Raw genomic sequence first — 23,588 nt, forward strand, 5'->3', positions numbered from 1 at the left:
GTTTGGCCAGGGGAATCACTGTAGCAGGAATTAGGAAAGTGTGAGAGGAAACGTCTGTGTAAACGTGGTTCCTACAAGCTGTATCATTTCCATTGGTTCATCCTATGAAAGGAAAAATCTAATCCCATGTGGAGTCCCAGGGGGCAGGGGTAGTGCAACTCGGGGGAAATCCACTGGGAGATCTCTGCAGGGCATTTCTTCCCTTACAATGCCACGTAGCTAATGTGATTATAAGACCTGAATGAACTGAGACTAATGCAGTTTTGAAAATCTTCATAGCTAATGAAAAATCACATCTTCTCCCTCAAGATTCTCCATTTTTTTCTGTTTGTAAATCATGAATGAAACGAAGTCATGGGTGAAGGCTGTGTTTATGAAGTCTTTATAATTCGGAGAGTTTGGTATTTTGAATGTCACAGTGGTTTCCAAGTGGAAGGGTCACATTGGAATTTACATTATATGCCACAGTATTAAGAACTTTTTGGAGAGACCTAGAATATGGATTTATAACACTGATATTTAAATTAGAGTCTTTCCCCCCTGCTGAGTTCAAAGCATTTTGTATGTCAGGTCAGGTTGTCAAGGTAGCCACTCTGCCCCAATTTCCTTTTTTTTGGAAAGTAGAGAGCAAGAAAATGAGAGCTAATATCAGGATATGGCTTTGACACCCCCCGACTCAGCACTTCTCTATCCTATGTTTTCACCGCTTTTGCGGAAAGAACACTTCAAAGGCATGAAATTGAGATAGGACAATGGTCTGTGGTGAAGTGGCATATTTGGGGAGGCACATCTTAGAGGCATGCTGTGGTAAATTCAGGAAAAGGTGCCAGCCACCTCTACCTGACTACCCAAGTTACTCAATTTTTAAAAATTAATTAATTAATTAATTAATTAATTTTTGGCTGTGTTGGGTCTTCGTTTCTGTGCGAGGGCTTTCTCTAGTTGGGGCAAGCGGGGGCCACTCTTCATCGCGGAGCGCGGGCCTCTCAGTATTGCGGCCTCTCTTGTTGTGGAGCACAGGCTCCAGTCGTGCAGGCTCAGTAGTTGTGGCTCACAGGTCCAGCTGATCCGCGGCATGTGGGATCTTCCCGGACCAGGACTCGAATCCGTGTCCCCTGCACTGGCAGGCAGACTCTCAACCACTGCACCACCAGGGAAGCCCCAAGTTACTCAATTTTAACTTTCACTTGTTAATAAAAGAAACACAGGTATTTATGGAGTATAATGTAAATCTAGTAAGAACTTAAAAAAAGGAATATGGGAACTCAAAGAAATTTTGCACATGGAATCAAAAATTTGAGTTCACTCTTCTCTGCCACTGAGGCTTTGAGAGGCTGTGGTTGTGCTAAGAGCATAAACTAGAGCATATGAGTGATACCTCCTAGAGGTGTGGGGTAGGCACTGCATAGCCGTCATAGCAGCTCTGTAGATGCACACTATGAAAGTAGCACAGTGGAATTTGATCCTGAGAAGGTCACTGTTGAATTATTTCTCATGCCTCTATTACATGAAAACTTCAAGAAAAATATACTTACAAAATGGAATAAGAAGGTGTGTTTTCAGGACAAAAAAACTCATTTAGCAAAATCAGAGTAGTCACTGACACCTAGTTATTGCTATTCAGTTATTGCCGAATTTAGTTATTTAGTTATTGCTATTATATATTGCTATATAAATCAGTATTATCATTTTAATTTATTGGATTAGATAATCTAAGCCAAGTGGCGTCATTCCAGTTTTTTTTTGTAAGCAATTATTTCTAATGGTTATGCGATTTCTCAACACTAATACATTATTATATTTTAAATTTAAGAGAAAGCGTCAGTCTTTTTTACATTACTTTTTTTAAAGCCTTTCTCCAAACGCTTTGAAATCCTACTCTATTTTACTTCCTAATGCATTGTCATATTATAATATATCAGGAACAAGCAAATTTTAGGGACAACTGGTCCACCAGCAGTCACTGATGTGCTGTGTTTCATCTTACTAAGAACATGATTAAGAACAATCTTAGATGTCCTGCAACATTCACTAATTTACCACAAGTCTCTGATTCTGTAGCCAGGATCCATCTAAGTCACCAAGGGGTAGGATTTCAGCACAGTCCCCAAACTAGTATTGATTATACTCTCCCAGACTGTGTCATAGTACTACCATTGTAAGATCAGACACGGTAGGGAGAGGCTGAAAAATCAAATTCCAATCTTTCACGTTATTAACCAAGTTGTAACCTGATGCCATTTCCCCTAATTTATTATTGGATATGGCTTTTTGATGAATTGAAGGATACCCTCTTGTCAATGTTCACTGGAAAACGAATATCCTCCATATTGTAGCTGACACTATTTTATTGTCATGAGCTGGGTGGGGTAGACTGGATAGCAGCTGAACCCACTGACTAATTAATGTCATAAAAAGGTAGCTATTATAAAATATTAACATAAGGAACTCTCATGATTTATTTTTCTGTATTTTTTGGTAAAACTATTAATGACATTGTTCTATTGTGTAGTGCATAAAGCTTTTTGTGATAAACTCAGAGATTTTAGTGCTTGGAAGGTGGTTTTTTTTTATCCTGATAAGTTAGTTTGCTCTTTTTTTTTTTATAGTGACTAAACTATACATACAAAAATCGTACTTCCTGGGCCTCCCTGGTGGCGCAGTGGTTGAGAGTCCGCCTGCCGATGCAGGGGATACGGGTTCGTGCCCCGGTCTGGGAGGATCCCATATGCCGCGGAGCGGCTGGGCCCGTGAGCCATGGCCGCTGGGCCTGCGCATCCGGAGCCTGTGCTCCGCAACGGGAGAGGCCACAACAGTGAGAGGCCCGCATACCGCAAAAAGAAAAAAAAAAAAAAAAAAAATCGTACTTCCTTTTCTCTGGCTGGAAGCTGAACGCTGTAATTATCCTTCAATTATAGCAATTACCTTAGTCTAGCTGTTTCTTCCCTCTCTCTACACCAACCCCAATTACAAGTTTTTGATTTCACACATTTTGAAGAGTCTTATGTAAGTGTCTTTATTATAACAACCTCAATATTTCTTAGAAACAGATCTTAATTTCTAAATATTGTATATATGAAGCTTTAAATTTAACTGCCATATACTATTCCTTTATAAATTTTAAAAGCTCTCAATGTCCAGATACATTTTTAAAAAGCAAAGGATGAAAGAAGGAAGAAGGAAGGAAGGAAAGGAAGACCTTCCCACTAAACTAATCTTTGGGATCACAAGTTCTGACCTCTACTCTAAGGAAATAATGAAAGAAGTATTCAGATGATATATGAGATGCAAAGACTAAGGTGATTAAAATCAAACCAACTTTATCCTAAAGGCTACAGAGAATTATTAAATTCCTCTGAATTAGATTAGAATTTTCAACCCTGGCTATACATTAGAATCACTTGGTAAACTTTTTACAATATACCAATGCATAGGCCTAACCCCAGAAATTGGCTTAATTGAGCAGGGACTAGGTCTGGACATTTATAGCTGTAAATGTGTCCCCAGAGCATTTGAATGTATAGTTTGGTCTGAGAATCACTTAGCTAGACTATTCATTCATATTTCTAAGCTTTTAACTGACAAATGCTACTTCATTTTATTTCTTACATTATTGGAACATAGCATAGTCAGGATATGACAATATAAGACAGATACAGCTCACTGTTCCTCTTCCCATGCAAGTCCACACTGGGCACCATGCAAACCATGCTTTTTGCAGCACATGTATAACCTCAGAGTGCAGACCCAAACAGAGTATGTGTAGTCTAGTCCAGAAGGTAGTATCTAACCTTGCAACATAAAGACACACACTCAGAAGATATGGACATTGAGCCATGTTCTTTGACTCTCTGCTAGATTAGGTCTACATATTTATCTCTGCATCCCTCAAAATACTAATCTAAAAGTTGTACGGCTAAATATAATTCACTAGATAAGTTAACATAGCATTATTTTAAAGTATTTTCTTTTTCTTTTCTTTCTTTTTTTATTTTATATTAGAGTACAGTTGATTTACAATGTTGTATTAGTTTTGGGTGTACAGCAAAGTGATTCAGTTATATGTATACATATATCCATTCTTTTTCAGATTCTTTTCCCATATAGGTCATTACAGAATACTGAGTAGAATTCCCTGTACTATACAGTAGGTCCTTGTTGATTACCTATTTTATATATAGTAGTGTGTATTTGTTAATCCCAGACTCCTAATTTATCCCTCCCCTCCAGGTTTCCACTTTGGTAACCATAAGTTTGTTTTCAAAGTCTGTGAGTCTGTTTCTGTTTTGTGAATAAATCCATTTGTATCATTTAAGATTCCACATATAAGTGATATCATATATTTGTCTTTCTGTGTCTGACTTACTTCGCTTAGTATGATTAAAGTATTTTCAAAGTAAACATTTCAACAAGAAATACAAAAAATCTCCTGGTCTAATGTCACTAGTTCTCACATACTGTTTTTAGGTTGCATGTCAAAGCTGATGTAAACACTCATTATGTCTCCACTTACAAAATGATCCATAATTCTTAGAGGTAAAGAATGTACTAGAAATCAATACATTATTATGACAATACCTTTCTTTATGCTTTAGGCTACTAGAGCTTTTCTCTTGATCTTCATTGCTTCAATGGACACGATACGCTGTTCAGGTCAGTCTGACAAACAATTAACTGAAGGACTACCATGGGCGAGGCAGGCTCAACCCTTTCAGCCTCAGCTGCTTCCTTAGTCTCCTTGGCCATGACCTTCCAAACCCACAGGCTAGTTCTTTCTAGGTCTTGGACATATTGAGTTTGTCCTCACCCTTTTGTACTAGCTGTTTACCTATTGGAACGATCATTTTTCAGGTCATCACACAGCTGGTTCCCCTTCCTTTTTTTCATCCTGTTCAAACAGCATGTTCTCAGAGAAGCCTTCTCTGACCAACCTTTCTGTAGCCCTCTCGTGCACCCCCAACTCAGCCTTAACCCATTGCCCCCTCTTCCTTTCCTGTTATCCCATCTGAAAGCATCTTATGGATTGGCCTTTGTGTTCGTAGTCGGAGGATGCTCTCTAGAACATAAACTCTATGAGCACAGGCCCTTTGTCCGGGCAGCTGTAACTCCAGCACCTGCAATGGTGGTGTGCACTAAGTATCGGTAGAGTGAATGAACACACGCCTTTGCGGTTTTATCAAGAGTAGTTCCAGGGCTTCACTGCTGGCGCAGTGGTTGAGAGTCCGCCTGCTGATGCAGGGGACACGGATTCGTGCCCCGGTCCGGGAAGATCCCACATGCCGCGGAGTGGCTGGGCCCGTGAGCCATGGCCGCTGAGCCTGCGCGTCCGGAGCCTGTGCTCCGCAACGGGAGAGGCCACAACAGTGAGAGGCCCACGTACCGCAAAAAAAAAAAAAAAAAAAAAAAAAGAGTAGTTCCAAAAATAGTCCTGTACTCCTTAAGGTTGAAACTACTGAACAGATAATAAATGAATGTACGGTTGCAATTTTAACTTATAGTTCCCCACACAATATGCATGTGTTGGGATCTTAATTGGACCCACAGTGCCAGCCACTTTCCCACAGAAGGCGATTTGTACCCTGTGCCTTTGCTGGCTCTCAGTTTCTGCCAGAGAGAGCTTCTCTTTTTTGAAGTCTTGGCTGTTCCTTTCAATTCCCGGCAGAAAGCAGCTAGACATTAATGTCTGAAACTGCACTTCTAATGGTCTGTGGAGGTTTCTTGAGGTCACTTTACTGGGGGTAACACCATGTTTATTTAGTGTAGGGTTCTCAGTCTACCAGGGAAAAGTTTTTGGGTCTCTTGCTATTGTTCATTTCCATACATGTCTGGCTTGGGATGGGAGTTACACTGCGAAAAGCATCCACTTAATGTTAGCGGGTTTCTTACAGCCTGGGATATTTTGTCGGTAGTAATCTTACCCTTCCTTTATTACCACGTGATACTAATAGGACCGGCCAGGAAATCGGCTGTAATGTCTTCAGGACAAATCCTCCTGACACATGGAATCGACAGTTGGACCCTACCTCTATTTCGAGGCACTTCTGTTTGGTCTAGGCTAGCACTTTAAGCCATATTAATGCTGCATTCTGCCAGCCTTCCAAACATGTGCCTGTGTTTGCATGTCAGCTGTGTTCAGCATCTTTAGCATTTCAGTTTTCCATTCAGTATAGAAAAGTATATTTCATATCATTAACAAAATCAGCTACATTTGTATCTTGTGAAACATGCACAGTTTGGTGCCCTTGCTCAGAAATGTCACCCGATAAATAAATATTAGTTCCTTCTGCTGCTTTCCTTGCTATTTTAACAACTTACTTTATTCAAAAATATAAAGAAGAATCTGCATCTTTAAAAAAGTCAGTGTACCTAAAGTATTCAAATGTACTTCTAGTATCTGTTTATTTCTCTCTGTTAGCTAATTAGAGTTATGTTAAATTCAAACAATAAATTGTAATCATTATCAACATCTAAATCAGCTGCTTCAAATGCAGGCGGTCCAATGACAGGATGAAGTTCTAAGAGATGGTGGATCTTGCTTTAACCAAATCTAATATATATAAATTTGTATTCATAAAAGAGTTGCATTATGAAATAATATGAATATTTTCCAAAAATACTATTTTAAATAATGATCAATTCGAAATTCTTTAAAATATAATTCAATTTCAAATAGACTTTCACAGAAATTTACAGGAGCCTATGTAATGCCATACAGTAGGCCATAAACAGACACAAAGCCAACTCAGAACTAATGATTATTTCCCAGCACTGATACAAGGCTGTTCAACTACAGGGTTGGGGCTGATGGAAAACTGTAGTGGGTGAGTCAGGATGACCACATGTGAACACACTGATGAATCAACACAGTGTAAAGAGGCACAACCGGACACTGGGTTGTGTGATGTAAGACGAAGCACGAACTATGAAGCCTTCTTGCCAAAAATGTGAACCTGAGCTGACTAAGCCTCCAGATGTCACCACCAGGCTTTCATTTATTTATTTTCTTTTACTTCTATCACTTAACTAATCAAATAACAATCAAGGGTTTTGTCGACCCCTGTCAGTTAACTCACATTCACAAGATTGTGAGGTTTGTGCATAAGTTTCTGTATGTGACGATCCGTGTTAAAAAAAATCATTACAAATTTTGTACGTGCAGCTTGTGTAACTACCCATAATAACTGTCATCAGTGTGTCCATTAAAATGCCAGTGTATTGAATGGCAGGAAATGAGAAAGACAAATTCTGGTGGTAACTACACATTTGAGAAGCCACTCCCAGAGCTTCCCTCCTCTCCCTGGTTGTGAAATACATGATCCTTGTTCTTTGAGGTTCAGTCTTAGGCCTTTTTCCTTATTTTGCCTCATATTTTCTTCCTGGCGTCTTATCCACACCCATGAGTTCAATTCCCTTCGGGCTGCCTTGATTCCTTATTTGTATCTCCAGACAAAGCCTCTATTATGAGCCCTAGATTCCATATCCAGCTGCCATGAGACCTCCCCCCTGCCCCAGCCCCCGGCTGTCTCCAGGCCCTTGGTCTCAGCACGTGTGCACGCTGGACTGGACTCTCCATCTTCCCTGCACACGGGTCATCCTCCAGGATGCCCTATCTCCGTGAATGGTGCTACCTTCAGCTCTGTGCAAGCTTGCATCCCAGGGTCCTCCCCTCTACCACCCCCTCAGTCTCCCCGCATATCCAATCCAACACACCAAGCCCTCTTGGTCTCATCTCCGAGGTGACTTTCAAATCCATCTCTTCAATGAGTCCTTGTCTCTGCATCACCAAGGTCAACCCCCTGGTCAAGTTACCAGCATCTTTTGTCTTGGCTACTGCATTCACCCTGCCGCCTTCCAGTTTCTTCTTCAAACCCCAGCCAGAGGGAATCTTTCTAAAAAGAAAATCTGATCATACCAAGCTCTCTGCTTAAAATCCTTTAATGGTTTCCCACTGATCAAAGGATAAAGAAAATAAAATCATATAAAGTCGGCTGCCACTTCCTGCAAATCCAGGCTTTGGCCTCCTTCCCTCCCTCTTCTCATTCTATTTACTCTCTCACTGTCTCCATCCCACTCACTTGCTCCTTACCTGGAACCCCTTCAACTGCCCCAGCCCCTCCCTTAGTTAAGTTCTACCCTCCATCAGATGCCAGGGAGGGCTTCTCATGCACAAGGCCATTGCTCATTGCTATACGAATTTCTCCTTCAGAACACCTCTTTTTCCTATGTCCACGTATTTGTGCCATAGGTTTGACTAATGTCTGCCATACCTTCTAGACCGTATGGAAACCCTATCATGAAATCACCCCTGAACTCATAGTCAGTAGACACCGCAGTCTGTCATCTGGTAGTACATGGCAATCTCTCCTCCAGTCATTCTTGAGTAATCTTGCTGAATCTGGTGACTCTGGTTTGTATTGGTTTTTCTTTGTTTTTGTTTCCATAGTTAGTTGTGAAGTATGAGGTCAGATTTAAAAGAGGACCCGTTTGCACAGGGCCTGAGAGGTAATGCAAACACTGAGGCAGGCCAGGTTAACCACGGGGAAATATTTTCTCCTTCTCAAAGAAAGAGGATGTTTCTCATTTTTCTTTGAAGATATGATCTGCTCATTCTATCTTTTGTTTTTTCTTTACCTTAAGAAAACCACAGCACAAAAATAATGAGAAATGGTGACTGACCCTCAACTTGATGGTTGGGGAATGACAGAGCAGGGTGGGGACAAGGGCAAATTATTATTCCACACCCTCCAAGTTGGGTATTGGTTGCCATTCTTTTAAAAGACAAAAGGAACAGGTTCTATAGTCTTAAAATTTAGATGTATATAGATGTATGAAATAGAACTAATATTTAGGTTTTACTAATCACCTTCTAAAATCTGAAGGATGAAATAGATTATGCTTACTAAATTTTTGGATGGTGTTCATTGGAATAGGGTTTCCAACAGCTCTCAAGACATGTGCTTAATATAAAATGTTAATATACTGTAAATCCTTTACAGTAACAATATTAAAAACCTTAGACTGTTCAGGGATCTTTGAGATCAAGTTCAACATATTTGCATTTAATTTTTATTTATAAAAAAATAATTGCAGTAATTTAAGATATTTGCAAGGTTTGCAAGGGTAAATTTGTCTCATCTTGGATTCAGAAACCTTTATACAACTACTAGTTTGGCAAACAAATGTCAAAAATATGGATTCCCCTTAAAGATATTATGTATAAATAAAGCCATCAAATTTAGAATAGCAAGCCCCAGATGGTCTAGTAGCATCAACAAAAATCACTTTCCTTGCCAATGTGAATTTCATAAAGCAGAAATCATTCTCAGGCACGCAGAGACAGACACATCAAGTCCACGAATACTTACGGTCATACGCTAGGTACCAGGTTAGGTACTTTATTATGTGGCCCATAAAACAGGACTTTAAAAACAAACACTGTGTGTTCAAAATGAACTGTTTACTCTTTATGGAAACAGTGACTGTACTCTTGTATTTTAGCGGGAGACAGGGTGGTGAGTACACACGGGACCGGTGGGATGTAAAAGCACAAGCAAGGCCATCAGCAAACCTGTTTGGATTGGGCTGCTTTGAACATTTTAACTTATATTGCTTTTTCTTTCTGATAATCTATTTAACCTAAATATCTGGGATTCAGTATTTGGGACTACGAATGTGACAGAACTGCCTTGTAAGCATAAGTGTCTTTGTATGATCAGGATTAATGGAATAGGGACTGAGGCTTATAGAGTTTCAGTAGGCACCCATGCCCACTGCCACCCCTGATTCCCCATCACTCAGAGAGAAAGTGAGAGAAATGAGGATGGGAGCCACAGGTCTCAATCACTCCACCATCAGGACTTTCTAAAATCATAAAAGGAACTGCAGTATAATTGAAACTCAGTGCTTGAAAGCTAAGTGTAAGCAGGTGGACGGCCTTTTGAGGGCCTTGGGGCTCCTGGAGTTGGGGCGCTGGGTGATACAGGCTGGAGTCAGGACGCAGGGCCCAGTGATCACATGACATATGTTTAAGGAACTTCAAGTCCACAGTTATAAAAAGCAGACACCATCATCAATGAACATTTGCCGTATTTCTATACTGCACATTCCTGAATAACTTTTGATGCCCTATTTATTTCAAAGAAGATAGATTTTTTTTTTTAATTTTGGCTGCACTGGGTGTTAGTTGTAGCATGCATGTGAGATCTAGTTCTCTGACCAGGGACCGAACCCAGGCCCCCTGCATCGGGAGTGCGGAGCCTTACCCACTCGACCACCAGGGAAGTCCCCAAGATAGATTTTTTTTGACCCAGTTCACATCGCTGATTAGAGATAGTCTAGCTGCCAGATAAATAAATCTCCATTGGATCCAATGTGTGGGATCCAAGAGCAATTTATGGATCCATTTGGAATTATATGGGGCTTGGCTGGTTTTGTGAAAATGGTTATAATGCAACAGTGAAAGAAATCAGTAAAGATTTGTTAAGGTTTTTCTTTCTTTGCATAGGTTTAAAAATGGGTTCTGACCTATTAAAATGCCTTTAATATTTTTGGAGTTGAAATATTACACTTTACTGTCTCTGGTTCTTTTCTTGAGTTGACCCTTCACATAGATTAAGTATGTCTTTCTCATGCATGGCTGTGAGGATGTCTGGCTGCCGCTGCCAGGCTCTATCAGCTTCATCAGGTGACGACACCTGAATTCTGTGCCAAGATACACATGCCCTCATAGGCAATCGCTTTCCTCTACTTATATTATCTTTCTGTAGCAGAGAAAAAATGCATAACATTTAAACTTCTTGAACACCATTTGGAGGTTCATCTGATACTCTTTAAAAGTAGGTAATTAAAGAATTTGGCTGAAAATCTGATTTTTAATATATGTAAGAAAAAGTTAATAGGTTTCACTTATTGAACATCCACTATTTGCCAGATACTTTTTAACTTGGAGCCTCACCTAGAAAGATCAAGTTACATTTCACTTATTCTTCGTAGGATTTTGTTGTGAGCTACAGGTAGGTGAAGGAGATTGTAGCAATGGTCACAAGGCTTCCCCTCCCTTTATCCTCACTCCTTGCACTGTGACTCTGTAGGTCCTTCCAGCAAGAAATGTTGTCTATTTCTATACCCTTAATTCTTGGCTGGTTTTGGACTCACTTTGTCCCATGGAATGCAGTGCAAGCAACAGTGTCAGACCTGAACCAAGACCATAGCTTTGCATGTTTCTGCTCTCACTTTTGGGACCCTGCTGGTCCTGTGAATAAGTCCAGACTAGCCTGCTGGATAAGAGACATGTGATCCAGGTGTCCTCATTGTCTCCCAATAGTCAGCCAATTGCCAGAAGCAGAGATACTTAACTGACTGCAAGCTGACTGTAGACATATACATGAGCCCAACTGAAACCAGAAGAATTGAGCCAGACTAAACTACAAACCCACAGAATCAGGAGCTAAGTAAATGGCTGTTGTTTCAAGCTGCTAAACTGTGGGGTGCTTTGTTATGCAGCCAAAGCTAACTGATACAAAAGGCATATTCTCATCACTGTACTAAAGAGAGGTACAGAAAGGTTAGTAACTTGTCCAAGGTCACTAAACTAGTAAGAGGTAAAGCTATCAGGTATGACCTCTGTCTTATGGGCCCACACTCTTAGTTGCTCCACTGTGCTGACTCTTTTTGATGCAAATGGTAAGTGCCTCCGACCTGCTCTGTGTTGGGCTAAACATATTTCCTACATTTAGGAAACTTACAATCTCCATTTTGTTTTTCTCTAAGGAACTTGCAATATGATAGTTTTGTTCATACTATTGCTTTCACCTGAAATACATTTTTAATTTATTTTTCACCTTTGAAACCTGCTCAAATGTAACTACCTCTCAGAAACCTTTCTAGTTTCCCAAGACAGAATTAGAGTTTCCCATCTGTGGTTGACTGCAAAAGTAACCACAGTTACTCCTTCCTTTATCCTCATCCTTTGTAATGTGACATTTCACTACCATCCATTAAGAGATGAAAGCTATTTCCCTACCCCTTGAATCTAGACTGGACTTGTGACTTGCTTTGGCCAAGAAATGTGGCAGACATGATGGGGGGCCAGTTCTGAGATTAGGCCTAATGGGCCTTGCATACTTCCACTCATTCTATAGGTAACCATAACTCCACCATGTGGACAAGACTAGGCTAGCCCTGCTGAAGGGTGAGAAACCATTTGGACCAGTGTTCCATCAACTAGGTTGTCCCAGCTGAAGCCCCCAGACATGTGAGGACCCAGCCAAGATCAGCAGAGCCAAACCACAGTGAACACTGCTGTATGTGGGTGGCTAGTTGAGACCAGAGGACTTGCTCAGCTGAGTCCAGCCTAAATTGCCAATTGCAGAATCAAAAGCTAAATAAGTGGTCATATTAAGTCACTAAATTTCTTATGAAGCAAAAGAAAACAGACACAGATCCCTTTGTACTCTTCCGGCATTTTTAAACTTATTTTTGGAAGAGCACAGATATTTGGTAAGTGTTCAATCAATGAATGAATAAATGATTAAATATTCAATTACACTGAGATAAAATTTTTCTAACAAAACAGAACTCTGACTCTTTATTTTTATTTTGAAGTGAATAATTTCTGTCTTTCTTGGTTGTGAAACAGAGCCATATTTACAGGGCTTGATACTTAGCAGGGGTGCTCAATAAATGTTAGCTTTCATGGATCCTGTATATGACCTGAAATGTCAAATAAAACAAAAGCCAAAGCAAACACTGTAGCACTGAGGCATGCAGGGGATTTTTTCCTAAAACCTTTCAAAATCAGGACAAACTCTCCTGGTATTTGTGAGGTGGAGATCTAGGGCAAGGGACATGATTTTTTCCCCTTAATATTGACAACCTTCTTTCTCTTTGAAAGTATACACTCTTTAAATGATCCATCGCTACTCAAGTCACCCAATTTCAAAGAGTCGGAGAATTCTGCTATAGAAAGACCATCACAGGAGGCATTTCCCACTCCCTTAAGGCTAGTGGTTCTTAGCTTTGGCTGCAGAGTGGAAATACCTGGGAAATTTTTAAAAAATGCCTCTAGAGAATAGTTTAATTAGTTTGGGGTACATCCTGCACATAGGGACTTTTAAAAGCCCCTGGATTGACTTTACTGAATTAGTCAAAGTTGAGAACCACTATTCAACCCCTCCCCAGAGTGCTTCCACCAGTCAAGTGATTATTATTGGATTTAACTTTTAAGGCAGACCTAAGTAAGCTTTCCTTTTTATATGCCTCTAATCAAAACACGGCACTGAAAACCTATAGCTAGAAAATAATAATTTCGTATAATGGACAATGACTGACTCAAAAGGAATTAAGAAATAATTATCAGATGAGTATCTTCCTGATGATTAACTCAACAAGCATAACATGAACACTTGGCAGGGTCTAAAATGTCTTCAAGGCCTTAAGTATAATTAGGTATTCAAAATCTTATTGCCCTAAATTAAAGCACCACATAACACTATAAATTATATTAAATAATAAATTCAAAGTCAATTGCATTGAAGCACATGAACCTAAAATCTTTGTTTGAAAATGTACCTTATATGAAAATAAAAATGTATCACAAATTAAGGTATAACTTAATATTTAATATGATTTTGAGTTCAGATTCAATGTGGGCATTTCAAAAAACTGTGGTCTTATCTTCTGAATGTATAAGTGGGTCTTCCGTGGCAACAGTATTATTTTTAAGGACTAATTTTTTTGGGGGGGATGTAGAGTACAAAAATGCTAGCAAATGATAAATAGTAATCCTATGCTATAAACTATGTAATGCATGCAAATTGCTTTAGTACCAAAATTCCATCGTCAATGAATTCCATTCACAAAGAGACCTCTAGCACATATTCAGAGAGTCAGAATTTTTCTAAGCCACAGTTTTTGGGAGAGAAAAATCTGGTGTGACCCCCTCTGATTTCATAGAAATGGAAACTGAGGTCCAGAGAGGTTAACACATCAAGCAAAGCCCCCAATACCCAATGACTGGGAATTGAGCCCAGGACGTTTGAGCTTGAACGCTCTCATGTCTCCAGAGATGGGTACAAGGAAGAGAGCAGCACAGTGTGTTCAAGCCCCACAGTCACTGTGGCTGGCTGGGATTGGCCCCGGATTTTGCCCATCTCTGCTGCAGGTGGCTGTGTCAGAAGACCTTGGCAACGGGAGAACTAGTTATCACTTCCTACTCCATTTCCTCTTATGACAAAACAGGCTGGAGTCAACTCTAGCCCTTTACTACATTAGGTATGAATACAGTTACTGTATTTTTTTCTAGTCTATTATTAACTTTTTACATTAACATGGTACATTTGTTATAATTAATGAACCAATGTTGGTACGTTATTATTAACCAAAGTCCATATTTAATTCAGAGTTCTTTAGTTTTTATCTAATGTCCTTTTTTTGTCTGTTTCAGGACCCCATCCAGGATCCCACATTACATTTAGTTTGCTCTGTTTTTTCACTAGTTCAACTGTGTGTGTGTGTGGGTGTGTGGGTGTGGGGCGGGGTATGACTACCTCTCTTCTTCTGTGTAGCCAGTTAAGGACAAAATCCTACAAATTACTCTTCTCAGGTGCTCTAATGTAAAAGAAAAGGGTATATGTTAATGAAGTAATCTGGAGTTTTAATTATGAGAAAAACACTGTAGATAAGAGGAAAGTTAGGTTAAAAAGAATTTGACATTTGGAGGGACCTAGAATCATGGTCTCTGACTTCAACATGGATTAACAGAATCTAAAAAGCAAGGAATGAGGCAGAGGAGTGTGAGAGTTCAGAGTAATAAAAGGCACTTCACAGAGAACTATAGTAATGCAGAAGAAATATTGTGCAATTTATCATCATTTAATTTAGGGGAGTCTGCATTTTTAAAATCCACAGAAATGCAGTCACAGCTTCCTTGCCAATATTTGTATAAAACATTTTCCAAACAAGACTCATTCATCTTACTCTGAAATGAATTGTTAGATCACAACAGAGAATGTTAAAGACTTTGCATCCCTTATAGAAATGCCAAACATTTTACTCTGCCTGATGCTGTACTATAAATAGGGAAATCCAAGTGCTAAAAGTGTTCTTCAAGTTGCCAAACATAGTTCTTTAGCATCAACTTCCTCCTACAAATGACTCATTCTTCCAAAGTTTGAAAACGAAAGCTAGTTACAATTCAGAGAAATGTTGTAGCGTACATCGATTAAATGGCAAAGATATTTCATTTATGTATATTTATTTTTCCTTAGATCATATCCACTGAAATTCTTCTTCAGAATTTTATTGAAGTTTTATTAAAGAGTAGTTACTCTCATGAGAAGCGGATTTTTAAATGAACATTAGAACAGCCAAGCAACATGAATATTGTTGGAGAATAATGATGATTTAAATCATTTTGAAATTCGTTAACTTCATTTGGATATAATAGATGTAAAATGTATTTACTGTAATAAAAATAAGTTAATAGTGAAGTCATAACATGAAAACTAATAAGCTCACCAAACAAGATGGTACAAATAATGCCTCAATGTCCAAGAACACAAGGAAATTAAACTCTAAGAAATTTTACCTGATTAAGAAAAATAGGACTCTTGGGAAGAAAGCATCCTTTGTTGTAAAAAGAATAGTAAATAGGGAAAATGCCATTGATTTATGATTAATATTTCAAAATAGTACATGAATCTATATATATCTTGCAATAAATAAAGAGAACATAAATAGTATAGGGATTTGTATAGCACATTTGAGGTTAGTACTCATTTGAAGAGGTAATTGCTGCTTTTCACTGAGAGCTGGGACAAGAAACTACAGGAGATGCTCATTTGATGTGGATGGAGCAAGGCAGGCAGCAAGAGTGGATTCACATTTTCTTCTAATCAACTGACGATACCACTGGATTTTTATCTTCCTTATGCAAATCACTAGATCTCATATTACCAGTCGTTTACTGGAGAATGGCTAGAATCTCTTTAAACTGACTACAAATAATTATTGCAACCTCTTTTCCTGGCTTCATTAAAGGCTTTTTCACCTGTTTTGACTTGCATAGTGACACTTTTGCAAACCTCTATGGGAGATATTTTATTTAAACATTTTATGGTATATAAGAAGGAAGTGACTTAAGTAAAATTAAAAGATTTTTTTTTGAGGTGGACCATTTTTTGTAAAGTCTTTCTTGAATTCGTTACAATATTGCTTCTGTTTTATGTTTTGGTTTTTTGGTAGCGAGGCATGTGGGATCTTAGCTCTCCCACCAGGGATTTAACTCGCACCCCCTGCATTGGAAGGTGAAGTCTTAACCACTGGACCACCAGGGAAGTCCCAAATTACTTGATTTTAGGTAAGTTATTATTAAATATTATAATATCATAGTCATTTAAATATAAATTTTAATAATCCTATTTTTACTTTTTCCTATTTAATAAGTGATGTGCTATTTAATTAACTTTACATTCATTACCTCATAAAATACATGACTTGCAGACAAATTTTTGAAAAGGCACACTGGTGTATGATTGATTTGGGAACCAAATATATAAGTTTTAAACTATATTGAATATATTCTGATACCAAAATAGAAAATAATTGTTTTCATTAATATATGTCTGGGTATCATACATTTTGAACAAAAATAATCAAGCTATGATAATTTTGTGTTTACTTATAAAACAATAAGACAAAAAGTTTTAGGTCGCAGTTTGTAAGCATTTCTCTGCAATTAATATATATTTGATTTGATTTGACTGTTTTGGTAGCTTATCAGGAGGAGTGTGAGGACATATATATTAAGGGTATGAATGACGTTTATTTCTGATAGATAAAAAGCCAAATTGTATATAATTGTCACTACTTTTTCTTTTTTAACATTGAATTTTATACCAGACAGATATCCTAATAGGCTAATATAAAACCTACCAAATATATTAAGATATTTAAGATTTACAGAAAGTATAATTCAATAAACACCCATGTAACCACTACGCAGTTTAGGAAATAAAACATCACCAACACTATGAAAAGTATATAAGAATTTTGACCAGATGACTGCAGCTTATAACATCATATCAATGCTTCCTAAGCTTATTGTCTCACAAATCAGCTATCCATGATATGTATAAGGTAACAATCTATGACTAATTAAAACTAAAACCTCCATGGGAGCCTGCAGTGTTCACATGAGTCGTAAGTGTGCTTGCTCATCTGACTGTCACTGATGGCTTTGTATACTCTTAAGAGGTCCTCAAACAGTATTACGTTCTTTAAAAATATTTATGTAATCACTTTATTTATTAATACTTTTTTTTTTTTTGCGGTACGCGGGCCTCTCACTCACCCTCTTTTCAGTAAAATGGGAATAATCATAATAGTAGTAGTAGAGCAGTCTGGAGGATTAAATGATTTAATATTTGCAAAGTGCTGAGACCAGTGCTTGCCTCACTGTCCATGCAATATGTGTTGGTTAAATAGAATAGTATCATTAAGTGTTTACTCCAATTTCCCTCTATTGGTATATGTCTCCTTTCGTAATAGACAAGATGACACACAACATTGGTGAAAACAAGACCCTCGCACTCCTCGTTTTGAGACAGCCAGGCCTGACTAATTACAAGGATACAAACGAGGCCAGGCTGGGCAGTGCTGCTTCCAGAGGTGCACATGCTGACTTTCTGGCGGGCTGAGGTAGCCTGTGATGGAGAGCCTGGCTGTTACTTGCACACACTAATGATCAGGCCTCGTGCACAGTTACCAGAGATTCCAGCAGAATGGGAATATGGAGGCAGAACAAGAGGCAAGGCAGCCAGAATCACAGGTGGGCCAGCAATTGCCCTGCAAACTGCGTCTCTCAGGGCTCTCCTGTCCTGCTCCACGGGCAGCGCCTCCCAGGAGCCCCTGGCAGGAGCAGTAGGGGCTTGTCCTGCCTCTGCCTCACCTCCCTTCATAGACCTTACCTCAGTTGTTAAAAATAATAAAATAAAACTAGTTTTAAAACAGACAAAATAAATGTGCCCAAAAGATTGGCATAATAGAGGGAAATAGTTTGGTAACATCTTGATTAATTTTTCTTGATGTCTTTGGTAGTTACTTGAAAATAGCATCATTTAAATATATTTTATATATTTTTAAAAGGTTAATAAATATATACTTATAAAAAATGTCAAATATGTCTTAAGGAAATGTACATTTCTTTAAAAGAAAAAACAAAGCAGGTAATGTACATAAATGATGTCCTAAGTGGTAGAATAAAAGATCTTCACTAGGTGTGTAAGACTAATCCTTATATAAGTTACATAAAAAGCTGAGACTGGTTTGCTATCATCTAATAGCTGACTGTATACTGATGTCATCATAACTAATTTTAGAAATGTCAGAATTTATATCGTATAGTTCTTGTAAAAACAGATGCAGGGGGATCTTACAAGTACCAGCCAAGATTGGGGAATATGACACATCTCTCTCTGAGCGTAAGGACAAGGGGCTGGTGAACTTGGCTTGGAGTAGCTGGGCACACTTGTTCTCAGGGCTCCCCTGGACCAGCTCACGTGCTGTGTCTGTGAACATGGCAGCCTGAAGCCTGGCAACACCTTTATCTGCTCTGGTGAGAAACACAAATGCGCGCACACACACACACACACACACACACACACACACACACACACCCCGAGTCCCAGACACCTGGCGCTGTGCTCAGGGGGAAGTGGCGGAGTGGGATAAACGCAGAGCTTTTAAGAAGCACAAACCCCAGGCCGGTGCAGGGTTTGCACACTGCTTTGAACCTTGGCTTTTACAGTTGTTGCCTTTAAAGTTCTGGAACATTCTGAGCATGGCACCCTCTCACACTGTCTCTGGCGGGGCACTTCTTACCCCAAGGCATATCTTTTAATGTGTCTTTTTTTCTCTTATCTTAGGCAGCTCCCACTTGTTTCTGTGAATCATCCGATGACATGCACAGGTTATTTTTCGTTGATACCGACACCTGAATGCTTATATGTAGGCAGCAATCTCAAAGCAGGTCTAGTGCGTTTAGAACATATTTCTCACCTTTCATGATTTTTTTTTTTTTTTTTTTGTGGTACGCGGGCCTCTCACCGCCATGGCCTCTCCCGCTGCAGAGCACAGGCTCCGGACGCGCAGGCTCAGTGGCCCTGGCTCACGGGCCCAGCCGCTCCACGGTATGTGGGATCCTCCCAGACCGGGGCACGAACCCGCGTCCCCTGCATCGGCAGGCTGACTCTCAACCACTGCGCCACCAGGGAAGCCCACCTTTCATGATTTTAATTTTTGTTACTACAGTATTGTGATAGGCAGGCTGCTATCTTAACGACTTTTTCCATGGGAGACATGCATAATGCAATTGTGAAGCAAACGATCACTTCAAGGAAAACTGTCTCCCCAAATTATGACTTGCATCTACAGTCATGGAGGCTATTAGAATATGTTTTTTTAAAAAGCTCTGAGCTGACCCATTGCTTAGGATTTTGAGATTCCCCACTGCTCTGCGATGTTTCCTTTCTGTATGCACAGCACAGATTCCTGCCAAGCCTATTACAGTGAATAAACAATGTCTTCTCTGTCAGAACAGAGAATGAATAGTAGCACAAAATTCTCCTCTAATGTACCGCCTCCACTCTCCCGACCCAACCCCTTCAGAAGAGAACAGGCAGGATGAGGACTGGGAGGAGAACATTCTTCTCCCCATGCCAATCTGGAATTGCGTTCTGGCCGGCTCAGGACTAGTACTCTCAACTCTACAACAACTGCTAAACAGAGAAAGTTGACAAGTTTATTTTCTTTGAAATTGGATGGTAGAGTTTTGCATTTCTGTGTGTGAGTGCACACAAATATCTTTCTCAAAGGAAGGAGGCAGTTCATCCACTATAATTTCAGGGCCTGGTGAAAACAGCTTTTAGCTACAGACTGAGCAGCAACAGGGGAACTTCATAAAAATGACACAGCAATTTGTGTTAAAATATTGACAGCTAATTCGTGAGTGATGGAGCTGACTAGGAATTCAGCTGCTTCTGTGAAGATCTTTATTCTCGCTCAGCTCATGATTCATAAAGAAAATGCCTGGAGTTACTTCTCTGAAACATACAGTATGATGCTGACAGATTTCTCTTTGGTGTCTCTGTCTCATATTTATTCTCTCTCTGTCTCTCTGTCTCTGTCTCTGTCTCTCATACACACACACACACACACACACACACACACACACACACACTCCTTCCCCTCCCCCCAGAAGAGGCATCGCGAATATAATGTTCTAAAAAAGAACATAATTCATGAAGCATTTATCACCAGCCAATGCAAGATTTACTTAGTAGGTATTTTCATAAAAGAAGAACACAGATTTCTTTTAAATTCTCCCATATTCATAAGTCTTAGTTGGTGTAAAATACTATGATTCAGGTTTTTTCCCCCTTGTGCTGTGAATACAACATATATCTTATTTTAACCCTTAAAAGGAATTACCCAACTCTTTCCTCATAAAAGAAGAAATGCTATTTTTACAATTAGACCACACTGCCTTTTGTTTTCATGAATATCTGAGAGACACTGACACGAAGAAAAAATACAGATTTACCCTTTCTCCCCTTTTTCCCACACATTTTGAGTCCAGCTCAGTGGGCTCCCAGATTCTGACGGCATTCTCCTGGTAACACATTTAGAAGAGACTGCAGGATATCCCAACAGCGCTATTTTCTTCCCTCCGGCTCCCTCTCCTTTCTCTCCTATCACTCTAGGTTTGTACCAGACTAAACAATTAAGCCTTTGTGTACTACCACTGCAATCTGCAAATTCTAATGATGTGCCCCCATCACTGGTACAGTGGTAATATTTACCTTGAAGAAATGTTTGTCCAAATAAGTATTCAAAATGCTGGCAATGTATTCCCTTCGAAACGTTGTGGTGGTGAATGTTCTCCCTTCCTTCTTGGCCTATAACCAAAGAGAAAAAAAGTTAGGGAAAAGAAAAAAAAAAAAGACAGATGGATAGAGACTGTGACAGATACTGGTCCCGTTCACTGTAAAAATGCTGGCACATTTATGCCAAACACTGAGCTTTATATTCCTTCCTGAACAAAGCAAACTACAAAGTAGAGGAAAAACTACACATAGTAGTGAATGAATAAAAAATTTTCTCCAAAAGAGCAGCCAAGTCAATGTCTAATCAAATACACATCAGTTTACTTGCTCTTTCCTTATTTTTCCTAGTTTTATGACAAAGACATCTATGTGTTATTGTAGTGATACTAAAATTCAAATAACTGTTGTCTGAATTTGAGAATAAAACAAGTGATTTATTTGAAAAGAGTATGCTTCGAGGTAAGGTAAGCTGTGATTTAATTGTGCAAATGTCTTACGAACAACAGTATCTTTGATGCAGCATGAACAGTGTGGCCCGAATGGCACATGGATCTAATCCTGAGTGGTTCCTTCATCCATTCCACTGTGGAAATGGGGAAGATGTGCGGGAATGGAGGAGACCACAGGAATGACTTCAGTTGATCTCCCATCTGTTTTTCTGCTCTGTGTCTGGTGCCCTGCTTTTTCTCCATCCCCCTTTCCTCTCCAATTCTCTTCCCATCCTCTAATATGCATCTCCTGTACTGAACCTCTCTTGTACATAAGATACCATGAAAAGTACAGTGACAAAGGGAGGAGGGCAGAAAGATGAAATGAATAAATAAATGAATCTCCAAGGAGAATAGCCTGGATGCTGTCTAAGATTCAGAACCACGCATTATTTTACAGACTGAGATATTAATTCCTGATTTACAATAGAAAAAACTGAATAGAACACCAGCCTTCTAGATTCGCATCTAGTGATGTTCTTTTATTAGGACCACATATGATCTCTTAAACTGTGTTGCTTTCTTCCACAGCAGAATCAGCGGATTATTTATATTATATTTAGGTACATCAATTGTTTCCCTGACAGTTACCAAGTGAGACATGGCCGCCTTCCGTTTGCCACTGCATTCAGCTACATTATTATTTTCTTTTTTAAAAATAAGTCTAAAAAGATTAGAACAGAACACATAGTCACGAGTGGTCTTTCTCAAACTCGACTCCAAGTCTTTGTCAGTCACGCAAACTAAGAGGGCAGGGCTTCTCTGGGTGAAGGGCTTGACAGACAAGAGCCTTTCTCAAGCCATCTTTCCGTCTTTCATTAGATTTCAAATCAAACCTCCTCCTGAACCCCTGCCACACAGATACTTTTCGATGTGGATTCCAAACCTCTCCACTTCCCCATGTTGTCATTGTCAGTCCCAGAGAACTCTCTTGAATTCATTAGAGATGTGAGAAAGATTTATTATCTAAAGCAAATTGCTACCATAAAAAAATAAACTGAAAAGAATAAACATTTTTCTTAAAATGCCAAATCTTATTAATATGTATGGGAAATAATATGTTTGCATATACTATCTGTATTACTAGACAGGAGTAAAGAGTCTGATTTTAAAACTGAACATATTATGTGACAGCTAATTTCATAACATAAAATTGGTGCATAATTTTGCATTTTCAGAACATGACTTTCATGAGTTATGTTTTTATTCCAAAGAAACAAGGTAATCAAGACAGTGTGGTACCGGCATAGGGTAGACATCTAGCTCAGTGGAACAGAATTCAGCACCCAAAAGTAAACCCATATATCTATGGCCAATTGATTTTTTGACCAAGGTGCCAAGACTATGCAATGGGGAAAGAAGAGTCTTTTCAGCAAAAGATTATGGGGCAACTGATAGCCAAAGAATGGAGTCGGATCCTCAACTCAGACTGTATAAAAAAGTTAACTCAAAATGAATCAAATGCCTAAATTTAAGAACTAAAACTACAAAACTCTTAAAAGAAGACATAGGGGTAAATCTCCATAAGTTCAGATTTGGCACTGGTGCTTTAGATGTAATACCAAAAGCACAAGTAACAAAAGAAAAATAGGTAATTTAAGTTTCATCGAAATTAAAAACATGTTTATGTTTTAAAGGATACTATCAAGAACGTGAAAAGACAACCCAAGGAATGAAAAAATATATGTGTAAATCATATCTGATACAGGACTTTTATCTAGAATATGCAAAGAACTCTTATAACTCAATAATGAAAAGACAACCCAACCAAAAACAGGCAAAAGATTTGAAGAGACATTTCGCCAAATAAATACGGCCAAATAAGCACATGAAAAGATGCCTCATCAAGGAAATGCAAATCAAAACCACGATGAGATATCACTTCATACCCACTAGGATGACTATAATTGAAAAATCTAAGATAGTAGCAAGTGTTGGCGAGGATGTGGAGAAATCAGAACACTCATACCTGGCTGATGGGGATGTAAAATGGTACAGCCACTTTGAAAACAGCCTGGTTGTTCCTCAAAAAGTGAAACATCGAGTGATTTTACCCAGTAATTCCACTCCTAGGTATATACCAAGAGAAATGAAAACGTTAAGTCCGCACAAAACTTGTATGTGGATGTTCATAGCAGCATTATCCATAATAGCCCCAGAATGGAAACAGTAGCAATGTCCATAAACTGGTGAATCAATAAACACAATGTAGTATATC

The 23,588-nt window shown here is 39.0% G+C and overlaps 1 protein-coding gene across 2 annotated transcripts in view; it reads right to left on the bottom strand.

Annotated features, from left to right (window-relative positions):
• PAG1 (phosphoprotein membrane anchor with glycosphingolipid microdomains 1) overlaps positions 1–23,588 on the bottom strand; it is a 142,462-nt gene that overhangs the window by 36,260 nt on the left and 82,614 nt on the right. The window contains exons 2-3 of one of the 2 annotated variants that reach the window (XM_081258110.1): positions 23,340–23,439; positions 20,859–20,954 (exon numbers count right to left, since the gene is read on the bottom strand). In XM_081258110.1, coding sequence (XP_081114236.1) covers positions 20,859–20,954; positions 23,340–23,411 — 168 coding nt within the window. In that variant the 5' untranslated portion in view covers positions 23,412–23,439. The remainder of the gene's footprint in view (positions 1–20,858; positions 20,955–23,339; positions 23,440–23,588) is intronic. The other variant, XM_081258111.1, reaches the window with a different exon arrangement.

Source organism: Mesoplodon bidens (assembly GCF_964165515.1).
Source record: "Mesoplodon bidens genome assembly, chromosome: 16".
NCBI classification, from domain to species: domain Eukaryota; kingdom Metazoa; phylum Chordata; class Mammalia; order Artiodactyla; family Ziphiidae; genus Mesoplodon; species Mesoplodon bidens.